This window comes from Sminthopsis crassicaudata, chromosome 2, assembly GCF_048593235.1.
Source record: "Sminthopsis crassicaudata isolate SCR6 chromosome 2, ASM4859323v1, whole genome shotgun sequence".
Lineage (NCBI taxonomy): Eukaryota > Metazoa > Chordata > Mammalia > Dasyuromorphia > Dasyuridae > Sminthopsis > Sminthopsis crassicaudata.
This window is the reverse complement of record NC_133618.1, coordinates 275,091,980-275,114,169: the sequence shown is the minus strand read 5'-3', so window position 1 is coordinate 275,114,169 and position 22,190 is coordinate 275,091,980. Positions and strand designations below refer to the sequence as shown.

Below are 22,190 nucleotides of genomic sequence, written 5' to 3'. Positions count from 1 at the left end.
GATTCCTGTGTTCGTCAGGCTCTGCACTGTCACCGGCTTACAAAGCTGATAACATTACAGATTCATTTTCTAAATACTGGCCAGAACACGATGCTCATCAATCTAAACAGACAGAATCTGACAGACTGTATCATGGCTCTGCCTCGATTTTATCAGGTGAGGGGGGGAGGTCAGGGAAACTTCAGGGTCTTCACTGCCATAATTATTGTTTAGTATCAGTATAGATCATGGCCAAGATGGTCATTTTGTTTGGGCTGAAATCTGTAATGAGTAGGACAATTTGCTTTGTTCTGAGCAAAAGTTCCAATGAGGTTGCTAGATATTGGTTAGATAAGGATGCTCATAAGGCTAGTTTGAGGTCTTAACTTTTCCAGTGCCACAAGCAATATTGGTGGGTTTGTCATTCCAACACCTTATGCATGTTGGTTTCTGTACCTCTTAATCCTTTTCCCCTTGTACCTTGACTTGCCCTTCTGAGACACCTTCCTTTTAACTCTCCCCGCCCCCCCCCCAAGCACTTAGTCCTTGGGGATGTGGAGATTTGTTGGTATCTGCTAAAATTGGCCTTCTGCAATTACAAACCCGAAAGATGGGGCATGTGCAGAGCTGGTTCTGGTCTAATTAGGAAAAATCTAGGCCTGACACTGGGACCTTAGAATCATCCTTCTTAGAATATGGAGTTCTCTCTAGCTACAGGGGGGATATTCCATCTGATTACCCAGTGTTGTTCTTGTACCCAGAATATCATTCCACTCTGACGTGGAAAAATATGAGGGGCCCCATCTGAAAATATTGCTGTTGTGAGGGTAGGCTAGGGGCATTTGCAGAGATTAAACTTGGGGGGCTTTCATGCCTTGTACAGGATGAACTGTTCCCAAAATTCTAGAACTAATCCAGTTTTCTTGGATCTCTTATGTCCTGTCTCTAAATCTATAAGCCTACAATTTGTTAAGCATTTCATTCTGAATTTATTCTGGGGGTAATTGTAACTCTTGTCCAGGAACCAAAAAGCATGGATTACAAGTCCTTTGCTTTTCCTTCTTTCCTAGTCTTGATATATCACTGCTTGTCTATACTTCCTGCAGAAAGAGATGAATTTTGCTGCTTAGCAATTGGACTAATGAGTAGGAAAGATAGGAAAAAGCCTATTGGATCAAGTAAAGCTGTGTTTTAACTTCTCTAGGGACCAGAAGTAGATCACCTTAAAGAAAGAACTAAAAAGGAATGTTAGAAAGTTCAACTTTGTTTTACACATCAAGAAATGAAATGACATTGAGGCTTTTATACTAAATGGACAAGCTAGAAGAGGGAAATCCAGTTATAGCTTATAAGTTTTAAAAGCAATCCACTATTTAGTGTCAAAATTATATGGGATAAAAATATTAGAATTGATTAATCTTTAGTTCTATACTTTTGATTTTTTTTTTTTTTTTTTTTTTTTTTTTAGGCCTCTATTGTGGCTGAGGCCTATGACTTTGTCCCAGATTGGGCTGAAATTCTTTATCAACAAGTGATTCTAAAAGGTGACTTCAATTACCTGGAAGAATTTAAGCAGCAAAGGTTATTAAAAAGCAATATATTTGAGGAGATTTCTAAGAAGTAAGTATTATAAAGCAGGCTGCCCTGTTGGTCTCAAAACAAATAATTAACAAATTATTTAAAAATATTCCTTTTGAGGCAAAGGACAGAAATTTGCTGAAAGAGCTATGATCTAGACTATCAAATATATAGCAAGTATTATGAATTGCATCTTGTAATTCCTTGCAAACAAGTAAAAACATTTTGTACTTAAAAATTAGGCAGTTTGTTGGCAAAGATAACGAACTGCTGCTAAATTATGTTAGTAATGGTGATTTTATCAAACAAATTTTAATTAAAGCCCATTTTCTAATTGAGTTGAACATTTTAGGTATTGATGGCATTGTCACTAATTTTTAAATGAAATCCAAGTGACCTTGTTAGTAAAAAAATACAACTAGTTTTCTCTTGATTGTGAATTTGTGAAAACACACACGTTACTCTTTCTCTTTAGATTTAAACAGCGGCAGCCAACTGAGACAGTCACAAAAAACATGAAAAGGCTACTCTCATACTGTGAAGATGTCTACCTGCATTATAATTTGGCATATGATCACAAGTTTTATGATGTTGTAAATAAGCTTCTCAAGGAGCCACAGACTGGATGTTGTCTGAATGACATGTTGGCAAGTTAAACCAAGGACAAGAATGTTTGTGTTTTGCAGTAGGCCTGTAATGGAAACAGGTTCTTTACAGATACAGGTGGCTTACCTGGAACTGCCCTGGTATGTCAACACAGAACAGTTTCTGTCATTTATATATATATATGTATATATATAAATATATATATATATCTCACTAATAAGACAGACACTTCTAATAATTAAGTTTTTATTTAAAGGTAAATTGTTCAAGTTGGGTAGGTATGCATCTTTGTCAGAATCTAGGAAAAACTATTTCCAAGAACCAGAGGATGTTTTATAGAATGGATCTAATGCTAAGACCCACAAACCATGTTTAAAAGGTACAATACTGATTAAGAATCTGTGTCTGCTGTTCAAAAGGTTTTCATACCTGTGAATAAATTTTATTCAGCTGAAAACCATCTGTACCTTGTATTGGAAATTACAGTTTCCCCGCAAAGACTAGAATGTCTTCCCATTTACTGCATCCTCTCACCCCATGTCTTAGGAGAAGCATGGGCAATGGTTTTCTTCATATCTATTTTACCAAAGGTAAGTCCTTGGCTCAGCTAGTTTTAAGGAGGAGTTCATAACCAAAAGTATTTAATAACTATTTATTTCAAGTTTTCTTTGTAGATACTTTCTGAGAAAACCATGTTAAGTTCCACCAGAGGGCCATAGGGTTCCATGACAAAAAAACAATTATAAACCCTTGCCTTAGAAGCTGGACTGTTATGGTCTCTTCCTAGTACATTTTGAAAAAAGGCCAAGTATGAAAAAAACATTCCTCCTGATACTTTCTATTCCTGTGACATTATAAAACCTAGAAACAACAGAACTTTTGGGTTCTACCCCTTGTTTACAAAGCTGTATTACAGTGAAACTCAATTCAGTACCACTTTGCTTCAATGGCTATAAAAAATACAGAAATTAAGCTTCTATCATAAATGTTCTTAGGCATTTAAACACTTAAATCATCCCCACAAAGACATGCTCATCCTTGCTGAGAGCTTCAAATTTAAGGGCTCCATGAAAGAATGCTTCTTACAAAATAGTAGAGACAATATTTAGGCATTTAAATTCTCCAACGTGTCAGAATATGAACAAGTACCCCACAACTGTAGAATTTTAATATCATATTAATGGCTTGATTCCATAACAAAATTGAGCCCCTCGTAAAGCAGCAGCAAACAAATCTTTGTTGGGCTTCTTTAACTACAGAAGAGAAATCTGTTCCATCCTCTCCACTTGATATACTTTCTTCAATCAAAAGTTAAACTCAGGTTGAAAAATCATCAGCATCAGGGCACTTAAGTGTTTCCTGGGAGTTCACACACAAAATGAAGTCCTCACAATAGTGATTTTATTAAATTAGTTGCTTTATAAAACATTGCAGATGTCATAATTGTTAACATAACAATTTACCAAACTGTAATAGTAACTGTTGCAGTTTGCTAAGCATGTTTGTAAGGAAAGGAAATGCCAAAACCCTGTGAAAGTTGTTCTGTTTCAGCCTAGGAGAACAAAGAAGGTTTTGTTTCTCAGACATTTTAAATCAGGCAAATAAAACAGGTCAAGAATTTCCCCCCCTCTTAAGAGCTGCATCAGTAGAAATATTCCGGTAAATATAAACTAGACTGTTTATACACTCGAAATACCTCAAGTTGGATTTTGTCAAATGCAATAATGGAGACATTACCTCTGCGGCTTCAAAGTTGGTAGTTTTTGGTCATTTAATTTTTTTAAAATGTCAAACTAGTAGCCATTTGAGGCACAGTATCCTTACTCTGAAATAAGCAGTCTTCTTTGCAATGTAATTTTAAAATCCTCACGCTCTACCTTAAGACAAAGCAATTTTAATACTAGGTGCACACCCACATGCCCTTGTTGCAAACTGCTTTTGTTGACAAGATATGAAGTAGTTCAAGGAGGTATGGTTAAGGCTGTATTATTGAATGGTGCTGGTAAATACTACACTTTTTTTTTTTGTCACGTTGCAACTATTGTTTCCAATTTAGTGACTCTGCTGCCCTGGAACCAGATAGCAACAATGACAACATTATTAGGATTTCTTTTACTGTGATTTAGTAGCAACCGAGTTTCCCGATTTTAACCCCTTGGCAACAAGAACCTAGTTCCCCATTGCATTAGCACCTAAGTGTCAAGGGGTTAAGTAAACCAGCACAAAGATACTGCACTTTTGATTGTAGCATTTGGCAGAACTGAAAGGAAAGGAAGTTGTGCTACATGTTGAAGGGACTGTGGGCAACAGAAGAAGACAATGGGGAGAAGATGAAATGTCACATGAAGTCTTCAAAGTCTTGCACATATCCTCCATCATAGCCACCATAGTCTGCAAGATCATCTTTCATTGTAGCCTTTAATCCCCCTCCAGGAACCACACCTTTCTTCTTCTTTTTGGCTTTGTTTTGCTAAAGATGAGAGAGAATTCAATTAGCTAAGTATTTGTTTTATAAGAATTCACTCAGAGGCAATTTCTACCCACCTATGCCCCAGATGTCTGGGGAAAAACTTAAGAGTCACAAACCCACAATTACCTAACAAAATACACTCAAACCCCATAACTATTCCAATTCACAAAAGAATGCCAGCTGCCATAAATTTGGACAATTTCTATTCATTAAGACCCTTGAAATATGTGCAATTTATAACAGAAGGCAGGCATTTACATTATGTTTTGATGCTTAGAGCTGTTAAACAGATACCATCAGGATATTTGAACATACAAGGAATTTCTGGCCAAAGTACCGGACTCAGCCATACCTGTAAACCAATTTTTACCAATATACATAGACTCCATACCACGGTAATAAACTGATAGAGAGCCTCTTTCCAATTTAAGACTTTCTGTTTTTATTTCTGGAAATAAAATTTTTTAACTGTTTTTTAAATCTTTAAGCATGTAAGAATTCAAAACTGCTATAATCCGTACTTTAAAAAAAAAAAAAAAGCTATCATTTTACTTACCTTTTCTTGTTTCTGTTTTTCACTGCATAGCACTGTCAATGAATTAGTAATCTTTTTCAAATCATCAATTTCCACTTAAAAAGAAAAACGAAAACAAACTTAATTTCCCCCAAAACTGAAGGTCTGAACAAGAAATGTCAAGCTAGGCAGAACAAGATACATACATTTTTGGATATGGTCAATTTGAGAACTTGAATGTTAGAAGAATTTTCTTTTGCTATTGTTTGAGGGGAAAAGTGCTTAATTATCAAGATCAAACTGGATACGAACAGAAATTATGTGACTCAGAAACTAAATCTCAGTCTGATTGTCTTTGAGGCTTCTTCCAATAGCATTAGAGAAAGTCTTCCACGCTCAGTAACTAAGTCTGCATCTTTCCTAAGCTAAAGTGATCAAATGTTTTGTGTCTAAAAGTTTGTTTCCAAAACAATGACTTATTTTATCTTATTACTTTCCTTTCTTCCTAAAAATCAACACAAGAGGCACAATTATATAAAAAAATAAGCACAATATTTTATTAGCTACTATGACAGACACCTAAATTTCTTTTCAGGAAGCAACTGTAAAACATTACTAACAAGTTGGCCTCAACAACATGTCACAAATATAGCCACCAGTTGCTCCTGGGTGTGTTTGTATAAGATTCCCAAAATAATCCCCTAACCAAGTCAGTTTTAAGTCATCAAAATCACTTCTATATTTTCATGCTACTGCTGTTTGATTAAAATCATTTTAATGTGCCAAAGATGTTACTTACATGAAATACACACATCTCGAACTAATGCTTCCAAGAAACTGGCATAATATAGAGATTTTTCATACTGTGTAATTTTATCTTTTAGTAACTTGCCAAATTCTGTGAAGTCATCTCTTGAAGAGGGGTTCATGGCATCTATACCACAGACTGTGTTATTAACACCTGTAAGAGAAAAGAACAGTGAAAATGCCAACTTGAGGAGCTGTCAGAAAAAGCTTGTCAGTTGCATAAACTCCAAATTAGAGGGAAAGGTTTATTCACATTGACTGAGTACATACAGCCCAAGATAAAAAAGGTAGAGCTAAAGCAGATTTTTTTTTTTAATTTATGGAAGAAGCATTTCCATAACAAAAGTACAATAAAAAAGATGACAACATGAAAATGCAGAATTGCTCTTCCTTTCATATATACAATGAAATTATGAATTTCTTTTTTTCCTTCCTTCCCCTTGCCCTAGTGATGGCTACCATGGAACACAAATAGTAATATGTAAAATTATGTTATATATTCTTCTATTTATCAGTTCTTAGGTAATAGGTTTCAAAAAAAAAAAAAAATTAAGGCAAGATCTTTTTTGCCTGTTCTCTGAAAACAAATATTACTTTTTCTAAAAGCTAAACAAGTTAAAAAAAAAATGGGAGGCAGAAGTGAAGACTATCATTTTATTTATTTAAAATTAAGAATGTATGAAATGACATAATTTGTAATCATTATTGTAAGCGAACATTTAAAAAGCTTTCACAAAAATTGCAATTTTAAAATGACAGTGGTAAATGGTAAATGTCTGACTACTGTACTAAATGGTTTTTTCCTACTATACCTCCCCATGCCTCCCTAAAACACCATACTTAGTGTGGACTTTTTTTTTTTTTTTTTTGCCTTTTACCTGTACCCCACCCCCTCAAAAAAAAAAAAAAAAAAAAAAACCCAAAACCCCAACATATTAGCAATCACTTTAAAACACAAAAATGCAGTATTCCTCAAGCCTCTATGTAAAACAATGCTGTACCCCTGTAATTAGATGGCGTTTTAAAGCTGCCACCCACACCATGATTTATAGTAGAGGTGTCAAATGAAGCCTAGTTGTGTCCTGAAACAGATTAAAATGTAATTGGGAAATCTTTTTAACAAAATAAAAAATCAACAACATAGACAATACTAAAGTGGAGTGTTCTTTTTCTTATTTTAAATAATTTATTATTAAAATATATGCAAAGATAGTTTAACATTCACTCTTGCAAATCCTTGTATTCCAAATTTTTCTTCTTCTCTTCTTCCCATCCCCTCTCCCTAGAGAGTTAGCAATCCAATACATGTTGAATATGTTAGAAAACTCTTAAGTCAGTATGCAGCCCACAGGGATCTTTAGTATGGCTTACTAGTCTCCATTTCTATTGGAGTTTTGACACCCCTGGTTTACAAGAATATCCATAACAATTCAGTTTAAATTATTACTTAATGAAGCATTTTCTATGGAAAAGAGATCAGTGACTGGCTCATCAACACCCTTTGCAAAATTCATGGTGTTATGAGAGTCAATAATTGAAAGGTTAACACTCACACAGCTCATTTATTTCATCCCTTTATTTTACAAAGAAAAAAAAAAAAAACTAAGGCTATGAGAAAGAGAAGTAAAGGTAGTTGAATGCCAGTTATAGAATTTAATCACAAACCTAGATTTCACTTCTCAACTTGATTCAAAATCCAATCACTGCTAGCCTCCAACTAACAAATCTTAAAGAACAGATATAAAAAGGGAGTGGGAAGGAGAGATATTAAGAGTAACAAGAATCCTAATAATGTACCTCATCCCACACTTATGGTGTGAAATTCCACATTAACTCAGCTAGTCAATTCAGCAACCATTTATTAATAAGTACTATCTATAGAGACAAAAATGAACAACTTTTATAATTTAATAAGAGGGGGTAGTAAGAAAATTCATTTTGTTTTACGATAATTTGTATGTGATAAGAGTTTCACAGAGGAACATCTCTGAACAATTCTTCTATTATCAAGACCGGTCAAATTCTTAAAAGTTTCAACAGGTAGAGATTAGGAAGGGATGTGATTAGGATATTAGGTCTAGTTTGGATAAAAATGTTTGAAGAAGAAAAATATGAATTAAGAATGGAAAGCTAAATTCAGAATCAAATTGAAAAAAGCAGTGATATATAAGAGAGACATAAAAGAATTTCCCAACTGATTATCTATAGAAGGTGAAAGAGAAGGGACTAAAAGATGATTCCTTTATTTTGGGCCACAGTGATTTGGTGGAAATCATTAGCAGAAACTCAAAAGTTCAAAGGGAAGTTTTCAAGAGGAAAATGACTTCATTTTTAGAAATATTAAGCCTGAAGAGATAATATATTCTCATATAATCAAATGAACTGCTTAAACTAGGCATACAGGTGGTGAAAACCTGCCCACAAGCTACAAGTGAGAAAAAAGGGAAGTAGCTGATTCTATAGCTGTTTGTTAATCTTATTCTTTCTATATTTCAATTTCCTATGCAGTTTGTTACAACAAAGGAATATAGGGAGCAATTCTTCTATAGGTTCCTGGACTATGACCAGTCACACCCGTGCCATATGGATTTGAATATTTATCTTCCCCTACCAAAAAAAAGCATGGTTAGCAAAAGGAGTAAGCAGAATTAGTAACAGAAATGGGTCAGAGATAAATTTCCTGAACTAATGGATTTTCATGTATTTTTCTTTCCCAGAAAACACAACAGAACAGGCTTGTTGACAGCTAAATATTTAAGACTTTAATCTACACACCTTCCATTTCATATATCTGCAATTTTAAAACAAGTATACAAAAATGAGATCAAAGCACACAAATCACTACATTTCAATCCTTTTTACTTCTTTCATTTGGTACACAATTAATTTGAAACTAGAGCACTAAATCTAAGAGATCTCAAAAAGTAGGCTCAACCTTTAGCTAATATTTAAATAAATTAGTTTCAAGTGCCCAAAGAAAGGATTGCTTCCATATATCACTATGTAAACGTTACTTGTTTTCCCTAGCATTATATCTAGTCTGATAACATGTAGATATATGCCACCAGCTTACCAAAGGTTTCTTTTGCTAATTCAAGGTCTGCCTCTTCCTGCAATTTCTTTAGCCGTAGTTTATCTGCTAATTGTTCTTCTGGTGTAAGCTCTTTAGATTCTTCAGGCTCTTCCAACTATGATGCAGACAGATGTGAAAGTATTATTTCAAAGAGTTCATATCATCCATGGATATCTATGCATCTATGGTTTACAACTCTTCAATTCAGAAAAGTGTCCTAGAAACACAATTGCAACATTTTGTTGCTAATGGAGCAAAGCAACAAGCCATAGGCAACTAAAATAAATTAGAAAATCTGAATATTTAATAATTTAATGATATTCAGTTATGCCACCGAGTGGGCCTGTCTAACTGAGTGGAATATAAAAGGTATTTATGGAGACATATAGTTGTAATCGATATGAAGTGTGTGTGTGTGTGGGGGGGTACCTACAAAGAAAGAGGGACAAATAATGATTCCACAACACCTGCTAGGGATTCTGAGCTACTTTTAAGAGGTAAGAGTATCTCATCCTAATTTAACAGTACAATCAGATTAAAAGTTCCTTCAGCATGTACTGTGATAGAGATGACATAAAATATCACAATAAGTTGGTTCTGACCTCAATGATGAGATGTTATGACTTTCTTCATTATTACATTACTTATTACATTAACATAGAGATAGTGCTAGAAATATTTTAGAAATGCTTTTGCATAATGACCAAAGAATAGCTACATCAATGTACATTCATCACAGAAATGGGTGCCTTTCACATTCCACTCAGCAAGCACAATGTAGATAATGAACAGTAAATGCTAGAACTACAGACAATGATGGCAGAGACCACTGAATAGTTAGTCATGACTTTTCCAAAAGGTCTGTAACAGGTTTAAATGTTTGATTCTGTGTTTTTCCAGAACTGATAACTGAGTTCAAGCAAATCTACTATCTAAAAGATCAACTTCAAATAAAGGGCTCTTTGTTTTCCTTAATTCAGTAGACATTTGAAATGATAGGAAAAATTTTGTTCTATAATACCAGGACTTACCCTTTTCTTAATTTCTTCTTGTCTTTTCTTCTGTTGCCGTTCTTTCTCTTTGATTTTCTCTGCTATTTTCTTCTTTTCTGAAACTTTTGTTTCTAAAAACAACACAAAGCTTTTATAATCAGACAATTCTTAAGTTTTAGAAATGTATACTATAGTATTATAAATACCATAATTTTCATTATTTTCACCCACACTGGGCACTATTCAAAATCAAGAGCCTAAAACCCTCTCCAGGCCCTAAGGATGAATTTATATTAAATGAAAATGTGGGGGAAAAAAAAAAAAAAAAACAACAACAACAAACTTGTTTTTCTGAAAGAATCAAACATCAAGCATTTGGAGAAGATGAGATTATTAGCAAGAAAGAATGGTGAGGAGATGGAGGGGGGGGGGAGGGGAGGAGGCGGCAGCGCGCTCCAAGAAGTGGCTGTTGTTTATATTTTTAGATTTTAAGGTTTTCAATTGAGTACTTTTTATTACAAAGTCAGTAAACACTGGAAGATCACCAAGACACCTCACCAAGAATGGAAGGGAGCCCCAATGGCTCACCTGGTTTTACCTCTGTCTCCTCTTTTTTTTCTTCATCATCATCATCCCAGTTTTCCTAAAGAGAAAAACCTCCATTAGCTGAATTATTAAGCTATGACATGACAATCAAACCAAAGTTAACAATGTCTCTTGAATTGATTCAATAGGTATTAAATCTTAAGAACCCAAACAACTTGCCTATCCCTAAAAATTCTGAAAATCAATTATGAACTTTTCATCCCATTAAAAAAAAAAAAAAAAAACCTGACATTTATACAGCCGACTGGACCAAATTCCATTATACCAAATCACATACACATCCCCTTCCTTAAAGAAGTCATTTCCAAATACTAAGCAATGATCATTTATTCAAAATATTTTAGAGGCTGGATATGTGCAGTTTCAATAAGTTCAGAGAAAACTTCACCAAGTTGGTCAGCTGGTGGCAATATTTTTTGGCTACAGCAACTCTCAAGGTGGGGGGGGGAGAGAAGAGAGACATTTTATATAATATAATTTGATAAAAAAGGTTATATTCTTCAAACTTTTAACCTATTTAAAAATAAATACTTAATTTGAGCTTGTGGTAGTATTTAAGGTCATACTATAATGCCAAAAGCTATTCATTATTTAAAAAACACTCCTAAACATAAATAGGATATTGGAAGGGCTCTTTGAATCTGTCACTTCCAGTCCCAGGATAGTCACTAAGCAAGCCTAGAACTAAAAATAGCATCATTATCTGACAGAATTAGGAGAAAAAAACCTGCTACAGAGAGCTTGAAGAACAACTATTAGTTTATACCATCTATTTCCTTGCTTTGTACCACCCCCCCAGCTGGACTTCTGATTCTTCCAACTTGTCCCCAGCAATACCATTTTTGAGAAATATTATCCAAGAATAAATCTAATCAAGCCTTAGTTCTCACACCTCCATCAGTACCCTCTAATTGAAGAATAGAGCCATGTACTTCTAGTAATCTCATCACTGGGATATAATAGCATCATCCAAGAAGATATCTAATCAGCCTTGGTACAAATTTCATCAGAACTGACCAGTGAAGCCTTGTATTTCTAAATCTCCATTTAGGGGGCAGTTAGCAACAGAAGAAAGAGCAACTAAGCTTGTTAAGACATTTTAAAATTGTATCCAACCTGTGATCTCATTTGCCATTTTCTTCACAGGGATACTGGAGTAGTTTGCCATTTCTTTCTCAAGCTCATTTTATAGATGAGGAAATGGAGGCAAATGCAGTTACTTGCCCAGAATCACACAGCTTGAAAGTTTCTAAGGCCAGATTTGAACTCAGGGAAGTTCTAGATTCCAGGTCATAAATAAAACAACTGAACAACATAGACATTTCATCTCCTACCTGGCTACCCTCCTTTTGACTCCCAGCATATTCCCAGAAAGCTTATCATTGAAAAAAGTAAACACAGGCATCATCAGTATCCTCTGCCCCAGAGACAAGAACTCCAAAAACCTATTTCTTACCCCCTTGTCTCAGCTGATTTTATTCCTCTACTGCTTTGATTTTTTATCATGCTATCCATCTTTTCTCTTTCCCCAGTAGATCCTATGCTTCTTGAGGACAGATTTTCTTTTGTGCATTAGTCTCAGCTGCTTTAATGTTTATTGACTAACTACAAAGTAGGCAAGTCTGTAAATGACCAACTTTCAAGCTGAGCAAACAATGATAAATCTAATAAAGTTAAGGAAGGTGAAGGACAAGGAATGGAAGGTACAATTAGCCAGTGTAAAAAGACAAGGGTAATTACTGGTAAAGGCTTAAACAAGCAATATGCTGCAAGTATGACATTAAGCTTGTTTTATAAGACAACTAAAAATCTAAATGCATTCTTGGAAAACAAGCCAAACAAGAGGAACTCCTTTTTCAAAGCGAGAGTTGGATGATCAAATAGTCTGATTATGAGTGGATGCCATTCAATTGTGGTGTGCTCAATTTAGAGGTCTAGTTTTATACTTTGTCACAAAAAGTCTAGTTTTGACAGATTTCAAAGCAAACTACTTGACCATTATTTAAACTACCCACAACATTCCACCTTTATATCACCCACTTTGTGGTAACTTCAGCTTCTCAAGGGCCCAAACTAGTATCCATGAGACCAAAAACAACTTAGCTAAACAAATCATACAATGAATTTAGGCAATGTCAATATGAAGAAGTTACATTTACCTCTAAGGGTTGCTAACATAATTTTCTATATATTACATTAATCCAAGGGCATAGGATGTGTTTGGGGAAAACTAATACCTCTGGGGTGAGGGCTGATGAGCCTTTTACAAGGCTGTTTTCCATCTCCGATGTCCACCTGAGGTTCCAAGATGTAGCAAGCACAGAGGCCATATGGGTCCCAAACTTTATGGTGAATTAGGGAGATGTCTACGCCTAATCATGTAAAGACTTCCCCTGGTGGAATGAGTGGATGGCAACAATTTTATTTCCAAGATATGAATCAGGTGTTGTGGAGCACTTAGATATAAGCATCAAAGACACCAAGGTCATCCATTGCATCTCAAGTCACTACCAGTCATCTTGTCTTAGTTCTACCAACTGGACAGTGATGGCTCTGGAAGAGAAAGTGAGGCCGACAACTTCATGCAACCCTGCCTCACTTAAATCCAATTTATGCATGAATCAAAAGACACCCATCCAAAAGTAAAGTTCTCCAACACCTTAAATAACTCAAATTCTGAATAGCCACTAAACCTTATAAAGTTCTTATTGAAGGATCACTGCAAACAAGTCCATGATGTCTCTTCTGAAGCTTAACTGGACACCCACATTTTATTGAAGATCCCCTGGCTTCACTATGCACTCTCTAGTTACAACTCCTCTACCCCATACAGTGTTTTTAAGTTTTATAGTAAGGCAGAAAATGGTTCATGAATCGGAAACCTTATTGGCACATTTCTGCTCCTTTTATTTAAATGTTAAATTGTAATTTCTATTTTCCAGATTTTAAGATTGGAAGTACCCACTGAACAGCACAGACAGTACAGATGGTATGTCCCCCTCCTTCTGGTGCCTCAGTCCTTCTATGTCCTCACAAATGTTAATGTCTCTAGCATGGATCTCTCTTTATTGATATAATCTAATTTCTATCCCCTCTATAAGCACTTCAAGTACTATAATATTAGGGTTCTAGTAAGATGGTTACACTTTTTTTTGATGGAGAAAAGTTTAAAGCAAAAGCTTTTGCAAATCTTTTCCATTTTCCATTTGTAGTCATCCTTCCATGTTTAGTCTTGAAAGTTCATGGAATGTTTTTGCTTAGTTGAATATCCTGTCACACTTTATTAAGCTGGGTTTTTTTTTTTAAACTCTCCATGCTTCTGTTTTGAGATAATAATGCTATAACTTTTAATTCTTCATAAACTCTTGTACATGAGTTTATATTCTAATCCAATTTGCTTTTGATAATCATCAGTTACTAATAGGCAAAAGTCAGATGTTTGGCTGTCTAAAGCACTTTCTTGACTTGGTCTTCTTGTAATAATTAACTTAATATTGGTTTAACTTCTGGATGAAATTATTACAGGTCAATATTAGTATTACTGTTGTCCATTTTTAAAATTTTCAATAGTTAAGTAAGGTTTTTGGTTTGTTTTGTTTTTTTTAAACAAATGCTGATCTTAGATCTGATAAGTCAAGGGTTTGTTATACACAGACACCTGGTTCAGGGATCAACTCCCACATTTAAAAAAAGCAAGTTCTCTTCATCTTTTAGAAGACCTCTTAACAAAAGAAATAATCCTGTTTAATGTACTTCTGATACTACAACATTACACAAGGTATAAAACAGAAATGTGTGTTCATTAAACTTATTTGCCACTGGTTTGGAAGAGATCCAGCAGAGAGTCCAGGATTAGGAAGAATTCCCTTTTGATAAAGTCCTTCAGATGTTAGTATTTGAGGATGAAATTATGATGATTATGCAAAGCCCTGGAATCCTGCAAAATCCTTGAAAGAGATCAGCTGTCCAACCACAAGTAGACAACATATGTCTACTGCCCAGATTTCAACACGCACCTTAAAAAAACATTTTAAAGAACTTGGGCTGGAGAGCTTTTGGGAGACTGCAAAGTTCTTTTACTAACATCAAGCTTCCCATGAAAGCAAAGGCTCATACCAGCATTTCATCAGTGGCACTGCTATTTAAGTAATGCATAGAACAGCACTGCCTCTGAAAAACTGAAGAATGTCATACAAGAGGCCCATGGTGAGCATAAGCAGGTCAACAGTATGACTAATGAGGTACTCCAAAGAAAAGGACATCATCAAGCAAATGTATAAAAGGAAGAGAAAATGATATCATCACGTGACAAGAGCAAAAGATTACTGATGCACAGTCAGTGCTTTAACCTGTGTGATACTAAAAACGAAGAAAGCTTCCAACCAAATGAGTGGATACTCTATGGCAAAGTTTTGGTAGAAAAAAGTAACAATCACAAAGGATGGACAAGCATGGATGGAATCTGTACTGCTGGAGAAAATTCCAAATGGATGAGATCACAGAACTATTTGAGTATATGAATTTTATCTACATGTGAGTTACAAGAACAGTTTTGCTGTACTGTGTACAAAGTGCACAAGAGTGTACTCTGTGAGTGCAAGGAGAGTAATACATACCAAGTCTAAACTGAGGTTGTCTAGTGTTTTAAATGCCAGGAATTTATATTTTAACACAGAAGAAAGAGGGAGTCAATGGAGTTTCCAAAGTAGGAAAAAGATTGTGTGACAAGTCAGACTTGCATTTTGGCAGGTATGTAGAATATTGATTGGAGTCAGGAAAGATCAATTAGGAAGCCATTGAAATAATACAGTTGTGGTATGGCAATAGCTGTTTAACAGGGGGGAAAAAAAGAGGAGAGATGCCAGAATGTAGAAACAACAAAATCTGGAAACTATTTGGATTTATGGAGTGAATGAAAGTGAGAAAATAACACTGAGGTTGCAAACTTGGGTAACTATAAGGATGGCAATGTCCTGGACAGAAATAGGAGAGTTCAAACAGGGGAGGTTTTTGGAGAAAGATAACAAGATCTGTGACACAGATTGAAATCTATCCATGACTGCTCATCTTGTTTAACTCACTGTTCCACTCAAAAATTTTTTATTTAATATTTTAATTTCCCAATTACATTTAAAGTAATTTTTACATTTATTTTTAAAACTTTGAATTCTAGATTTTCTCCCTTATCCCCACCCTCAGCTTCCATTAAAGAAAGCAAATGTGAAGTTATACAAAACATTTCTATATAAGTCATGTTGTAAAAGAAAACAAATCCCCCCCACTCTAAAAAACAATCCTCAAGGAAAAAAAAAAAAAAAAAAGTGACATGGGAGAAAGAATGTCTCAATCAGTTCTTCCTCTGGGTATAGATAGGATTTTTCATCAAAAGTCCTTCAGAATAGGCATGGATCATTGTATTGCTGAGAAAAACAAAGTCATTCACTTTGCTTGAGTTCACAGAATAGTTTTTCCGAGCGCATCCTGCTCTCATCATTTCCCACAGAAAAATAGTTACATACCACAATTTATTCAGCCATTCTCTAGTTGATGAACATCTCCTCAGTTTCCAATTTTTTGCTTTATCTACTCAAAATTTTTAAAAGGGAGGGGGTGTAGGGGAAAGGAGCTAGATTCTTTACTCACTACTCACAAAGAAAGCACAAAGCTAGGAGGATATATACAGACATGATAAAAGGGAATAGAGGGTAAATGGAGTGAGGCAATTTTTCTTTTTTTAACCAATCAATGAGGCAATTTTTCTAATAAATCTTTGGCAACTATGGCTATGAGTACCTGGATTGGGTATTAGAAAACCACAGCTCCTTTCTCAGCAGCTAATTCATTTCATCCCCTGGGCCTTATCTCCATTTAATATTCTACACTTCTATGTCAATTCAGACTTTATCCGCTTTTTATCAGGTTATATTATTCCACAGTGTGTAACAACTGAGATAACCTGCTTCTATATTTTCTACTCCAACAATTCCTTTTAAACAAATAGTATTGGTGGTATGTCCAAAATTTGCTGCTTAAGTCATAACATCATCCACCATCAATAGGCACAGCTATCACCTACCACTACTCACCCTAGGAGAGTTGTCCTGAAGTCTGTTTAAAGGATAAGAAAGAACAGTGATGATGGTGAGGGGCAATTTGGCTCTCCAATTCTGAACATAAGATTCAATCACTCTTTTTGTCTTTTTAAGTCAGCAGGTACAAGAAAGGATTTTTAAAAATTGAAACGAATGTTCTTTCTTGCTCTTACTTGGGTAACCACGATTTTAACTGCCCTCTTTTCTCTGGGACCCAAGATGAAGCTAAACCTGAAAAGCACTAAAAAAACCATCATACTGAAGGAAGTCTTCTAGAAGGGAAGGGTCAGGACAAGCCTGGACCTCTAACAAACTTGATTTCTTTCTTTTTCTTTTTTTTTTTTTTTGCTAAACCAATTGGGGTTAAGTGACTTGCCCAGGGTCACAGCTAAGAAATATTAAGTGTCTGAGGCAGATTTGAATTCAGGTCCTCCTGACTTCAGGGCTGATACTCTATCCATTGCCATCTAGATACCCCAACTTGATTTCTTTTTTCTCTTTTAAAAAATTTTATATTTTAATGAACAAGTATTTACTTTCTCTACGTTCCAGTTCACCTCTCCAATAGAAAAATACAAAACTTCTATAACAAATACACACATAGTAAAACAATACAAATTCCCACTTTGTCCACATCCAAAAAAATCTATCTCTCATTTGGCCTCTTGAATCCATCATTTTTTCTCAGGTTTAGGATGCTTCCCTATTAGTTCTCTGAATTCAAATAAAAAATCTTAGGTCTATCAAGGTTATTTGTCTTTACAATAATGTACCATATAAATTGTTCTTCTGATTCTGCTTAATTCACTCTGCAGAGTTCATGTAGGTCTTTCCAGGTTTCTCTGAAACCACCTCCCCTTTTCATTTCTTACTGCAAAATAGTTTTCCATTATGTTTATATACAATGATCTAATCCAGCCATATTCAATTGATGGCTTACCCCCCTTTTAGTTTCCAGTCTTATCACATCAAAAAGTGAAGATATATTTTTTGTACATAAGAGTCCTTTTCCTTTCTTTAATCTCTTTCAGGGTATAAATTGAGTAGATATATCACTGGATCAAAGGGCATGCAGGTTAGTTACTTTTCGAGCCCCATTCCAAATAAGTATCTTCACTTCAAAACAAAATGCTGTTGCTTTCCCTATTGTGAACTTATATTTTCAGAATTATTTATAACTATGCTGACCAGGAGGAGGTAAAGGAGCATTTCCCTTAATAAATTCTCTACTTGTAATTATTTCAACAAATACGTATGGAACTCCTTCCACATGTAAAATGCTAATAATATTAGACCCTAGGACTGCATAGTGTTCTACAATGGCCTAAATTTCTCACAAAAATCAAGTCAATGAACATTATACAAGTGAAATGTTTGAATAGGCCAGAACTGAAAATGTGATAGGTAAATACTGGTCCATAAAAATTTAATTTGAAATTTGGCTAAAGTATACTTTAAAATTATCTGCCTCCTGGCAGAGTGCCCAACCTTCCCTAGTATTTCTAGGTAATCTCACATTTCTCTGAAACACATCCCCCCCCATTTTCTTTAGAAACTTTAAAAACCTTTAAAATTTTTCTAATTCTAGCAACTTTAAAATTACAGGCTAATTGGAGTAAGGTTCTTGATTTGCAAAAGAGTTTAAGACAGACAACCAGAAAGAATATCTTATCCAATTCTTCATGATTACTTTAAGTCTTATTAAGGAAAAAAAGCACAGTGCTTGAGATGGTTCTATACACACAGGATAAGTTTTCCTAAATTAATGGTGGGAAACCAAATTTCTTGGGGCAGGGTAGACGATGGGGAACCTACTACTACTCAATAGACAGCAGATCTGCTGATTAAGAAGGCAGAATAAAGCACCTATCCTATCATACACCCACTCTATCAGCCAACCTACTCATCCACCTAGTCCCAGAAATACTGACCAAATCTCAACGACACATGTTAACCTGCATTTTTCTCCCTTGCCATCAAAAGATGGAATATGATCTTTTCTTCCTGGCCAGTAAAGCCCAGATGGCAGACATCAATGCACCAAAAATTTTGCATAAATGTTAAAAGGACCACAAGCTTTCCCTTTGTGAGTGAGACAGAATTCCACAGAAGTCTACAGGCAGTTATATGCAGAATAGGTTTTAGAAAAGACCAGACTAATATAATTTAATGTCTACTGTTAAAGCTGAGAATATTACCTACAAATCCCCAAGCTGCCTTTCTCAGGATGTTACAAAGTAACACTTAAAACCCCACATAAATCTATACTGTTAAACCCTAATTCTTCAATTAATAGTTCCAGTTTTACTACAGATGTTGGTTTAGAGGCCCATTTCACCAAAAAGTTAGGTTTTCCATATTTTAAGGATTATAATTTTCTACTCTACCAACTTAGCATTTATACACTTAGTCAAAAACTTACATTATACTTAAAAAAAAAAAAAAAAAAAAACCCTGGTTACCAGCAGAACCAATTACCTAACAGTCTTCAACTCTACTTTAATATTAGCAATAACCCTTATTTTTTCAGAGTGTCAATTATTTTCAGAGTAAAAAAAAGTCCAATATAAATGAGTGTATAATATAAGGACTATGATCATAAAAGTCCTAGATGCTCTTAAATGAGAGCTTGGCAAATTCTGTGAATTAGGTTGTCAAAAGCATTTAGCATACAAAGACATTTCTTTTACTAAGGTCAACAAAATCCAATGTCATTTCAACATTGCATAAAAAAAGGCCTATGATTTCTTCAGTAAGTGTGGGAAACTCCCTCCACCAACGCAGCGATCCATCTATAATTTAAGAGTCTTAGGAGAACGATTTGCCCAGTCAGGAGGCTCTAAATGCAGGTTTAACTGGAAAGTCCAATATTTTCTATCTCTGCTTTTCTATGACAGTCATGTGGGTTTTAAAGTCCTGTATCAACTCTGGGGAAAAATAAGCTAGTTCAAGGACATGCATCATTTTGTTTACTTCTCATTTTTTCAATTTTTAACCTTTATTATTCTTCTGACCATTCTTAAAATTCTTTTTTAACTCTTTGCTAACCTTGCCTCACTTTCACTGCTTAAAAATTTTCTACATTACTACATTGCAGAGTTAAATAACAGTAAAAAAAAAAAAAATCTTACAATATCTTTTTTAAGCGTTCTTGGCCATTTGGGGATATGTGTATGTGTGCACCACAGTGAACCTGAACACTGAAAAAGAGAGAAGCCAGAGAGTTCTTTATCAAGTGTATGCTTATTATGTTTCAATTTTTAAGGTCTGCTGAGAGGTAATGGGGAAACACTTAACTTTCAATTTCATACATATATAAAAATCTGCTAAAATATTTTAAGAATTCCCCAACTTTGTTAAGTTTTAAATCCTTGCCACTCTGGACATAAGAATTAAAAGCTTCAAAATAAAATACTTGGGATAGCTTCCTAAAACCACATGACTGGCCTCATGATTAAAATGGCACACTTTTCAGAAACCACACATCTGGTGAGAAGAGACAAAAGAAATTCAAATATATCTTCCTCACTTAAAAATCCTCATTGCCTTTTCAACACTCCAATATCCAAATAGCAAATGTCTTCATTCCATCTGGGTTTTTTTTGTATTTTTCATGTGTAGTGATAAATAAACCCTCCTGCCAATTCTCCATTTCTTTAGTTGCTCGTGTGGATTACTTGGAGCATTTACTACTTCTTCCAGCTGCTTGTATATTTCATTGCTAAATTCCTTCACCAGAAAAGTGGGTATTTTTTCATCTTAATGTTTCTAAATACTGGTGAGTGGATTGTCTAGGAAGAGAGGAAAGCTAACCTCCCAAAATGTCTTCATATATGTAAATTCATCGATCCCATCAGCTGCTCCTTAGAATCTGCTGCTAATACTATGCACCAACAGGACAGAACTGGAAACTTCAGACACCCAGAAGTGAGTCACAGACCGCGAGTGTGCAGAAAAAAGGCCAGGTGAGGACTGTTCCCCGGGATTCCCAGATGGAACATGTCCCGGGCCTCAACCTTCCAACCAAGCCCCTTTCCAGAAAGCCATTCGGGAGCAGATGTGTGGGCCGGGCTGAATGGGGAGTGGGTCACCTCCGCTGGCCCTGGGCGGGCGCCAGACACCCCAGGCCGAAGTGAAGGGCACTCGGAGAGATGGGGCCGGGAGGCCGCCGACCCGGACGCCAGGGCTGATGATAGAAGCAGGCCGCGGCCGCGTGCTTCTGGCCGGGGTGTCCGGGAATGAGAGGGGAAAGGACAGACCGGACGGCGCTCCCTAGCCCGAGATGGGGGCCTGGAGAGGTAAAGGCGCCACTACCCGGAAACGACGGCCCGCCTTGCCAGCAGGCCGGGAGCGGAACTCCACGGCCCAAAGGGACGGGGCTCCTCGGTAGCCCGGGTCTGGGCCTCCACCACACACCTCTCCCCTCCCCCCGCCGTCCCGCCCGGCCTCGCACCCACCTTGACGTCGTCATCTTCATCCTCGCCCTCCCAGCGGTCCCCGCCGGCCGCGCCCCCCGCCTTCCGCACCGGCTCCTCCACCGAGAACGTGTCCGCGTCTATGGAAAGGAGGAAGAGAGAGCCACGTTAGGGACTAATAGCGTACGGGCAAAGGACACTGAGGCACCCCCTCCCCCCACTGCCCTCCACCACTCAGCACGTCCCCTTACCCCAGGAGTCCGAGTCCCCCGCCGCCGCCGCCATCTCGGGCCGGGTGTATGTGAGTGCGGGAGGGAGAGAAGAGGAAAGGAGAGCGCGAGAGGGCGGGTGGTGAGTCACCGAAAAGCTTCTCGCTGGCCAGCGCGGGGCACGCCGGGACGGCGGCGGAGCGTCTGGCCCGGGCCCAAGACCCCGCCCGAGGCTCCGCCCCTTACAAGCCGCGGGAATTAGGCGCGCCGACCGGACTGAGCTCCGCCTCCCTCCTGACGCCACGGGGAGAGGGCGGAACCAGGCCGCACGGGAACTGAAGGCGGAGGTGGCGGGACTTCAGGTGGGCCAGGTGGACGAAGAGATTGAACCGACCAATATGCTATAGGGAGAGGGCCCGGGAAAGAGGAGAGACGTCACTGGAAACGTCCCTTTATCTATTCCACACGCACAGGAGGCTTGAGAAACGTCCTCTTGCACTCTTACAGTCACAAGGAATGACTTTTGCACCACATGCACGAGAAGCACTGCTTTCTTACACCTCCTCTGGTCTCTGTCCAGAACATGTTCACATACATACACACTCACTCACACACAGACAAACCTTTGCAAAGGAGGAAATACACCCCCATAAACACATTTTCACGTCCCTTACACATCTCTCTTTCTCAAACGCTCCCTCTTCATGAGAAACACCATACGCACGCACAGCCTTACTCGGGAAGAATGCCATCTCCGTCCCCACCCCAACCCCGTCTATACACATATACACCTACAGAGCCATGTCAAGGAGGACCAACAGACATCCACTTCACACACAACGTCGTCAC

At 36.8% G+C, this 22,190-nt stretch overlaps 2 protein-coding genes across 2 annotated transcripts in view; one reads left to right on the top strand and one right to left on the bottom strand.

Moving 5' to 3' along the window:
* The window catches only part of SPG11 (SPG11 vesicle trafficking associated, spatacsin), an 83,671-nt gene extending 79,122 nt beyond the window's left edge, over window positions 1–4,549 (top strand). Inside the window, exons 38-40 of the mRNA XM_074289507.1 lie at window positions 1–156; window positions 1,448–1,599; window positions 2,033–4,549. Coding sequence (XP_074145608.1) covers window positions 1–156; window positions 1,448–1,599; window positions 2,033–2,213 — 489 coding nt within the window. The 3' untranslated portion in view covers window positions 2,214–4,549. The remainder of the gene's footprint in view (window positions 157–1,447; window positions 1,600–2,032) is intronic.
* Window positions 3,548–21,698, bottom strand: EIF3J (eukaryotic translation initiation factor 3 subunit J). The gene is made up of 8 exons (XM_074289508.1): window positions 21,384–21,698; window positions 21,175–21,272; window positions 10,608–10,662; window positions 10,059–10,150; window positions 9,028–9,142; window positions 5,947–6,108; window positions 5,190–5,263; window positions 3,548–4,633 (listed from the first exon to the last, which is right to left on the bottom strand). Exons 1-8 carry the CDS (start codon window positions 21,415–21,417, stop codon window positions 4,502–4,504), a joined length of 762 nt encoding a protein of 253 aa, XP_074145609.1. The 5' UTR covers window positions 21,418–21,698; the 3' UTR covers window positions 3,548–4,501.
* Between the last annotated feature and the right edge of the window lie 492 nt (window positions 21,699–22,190).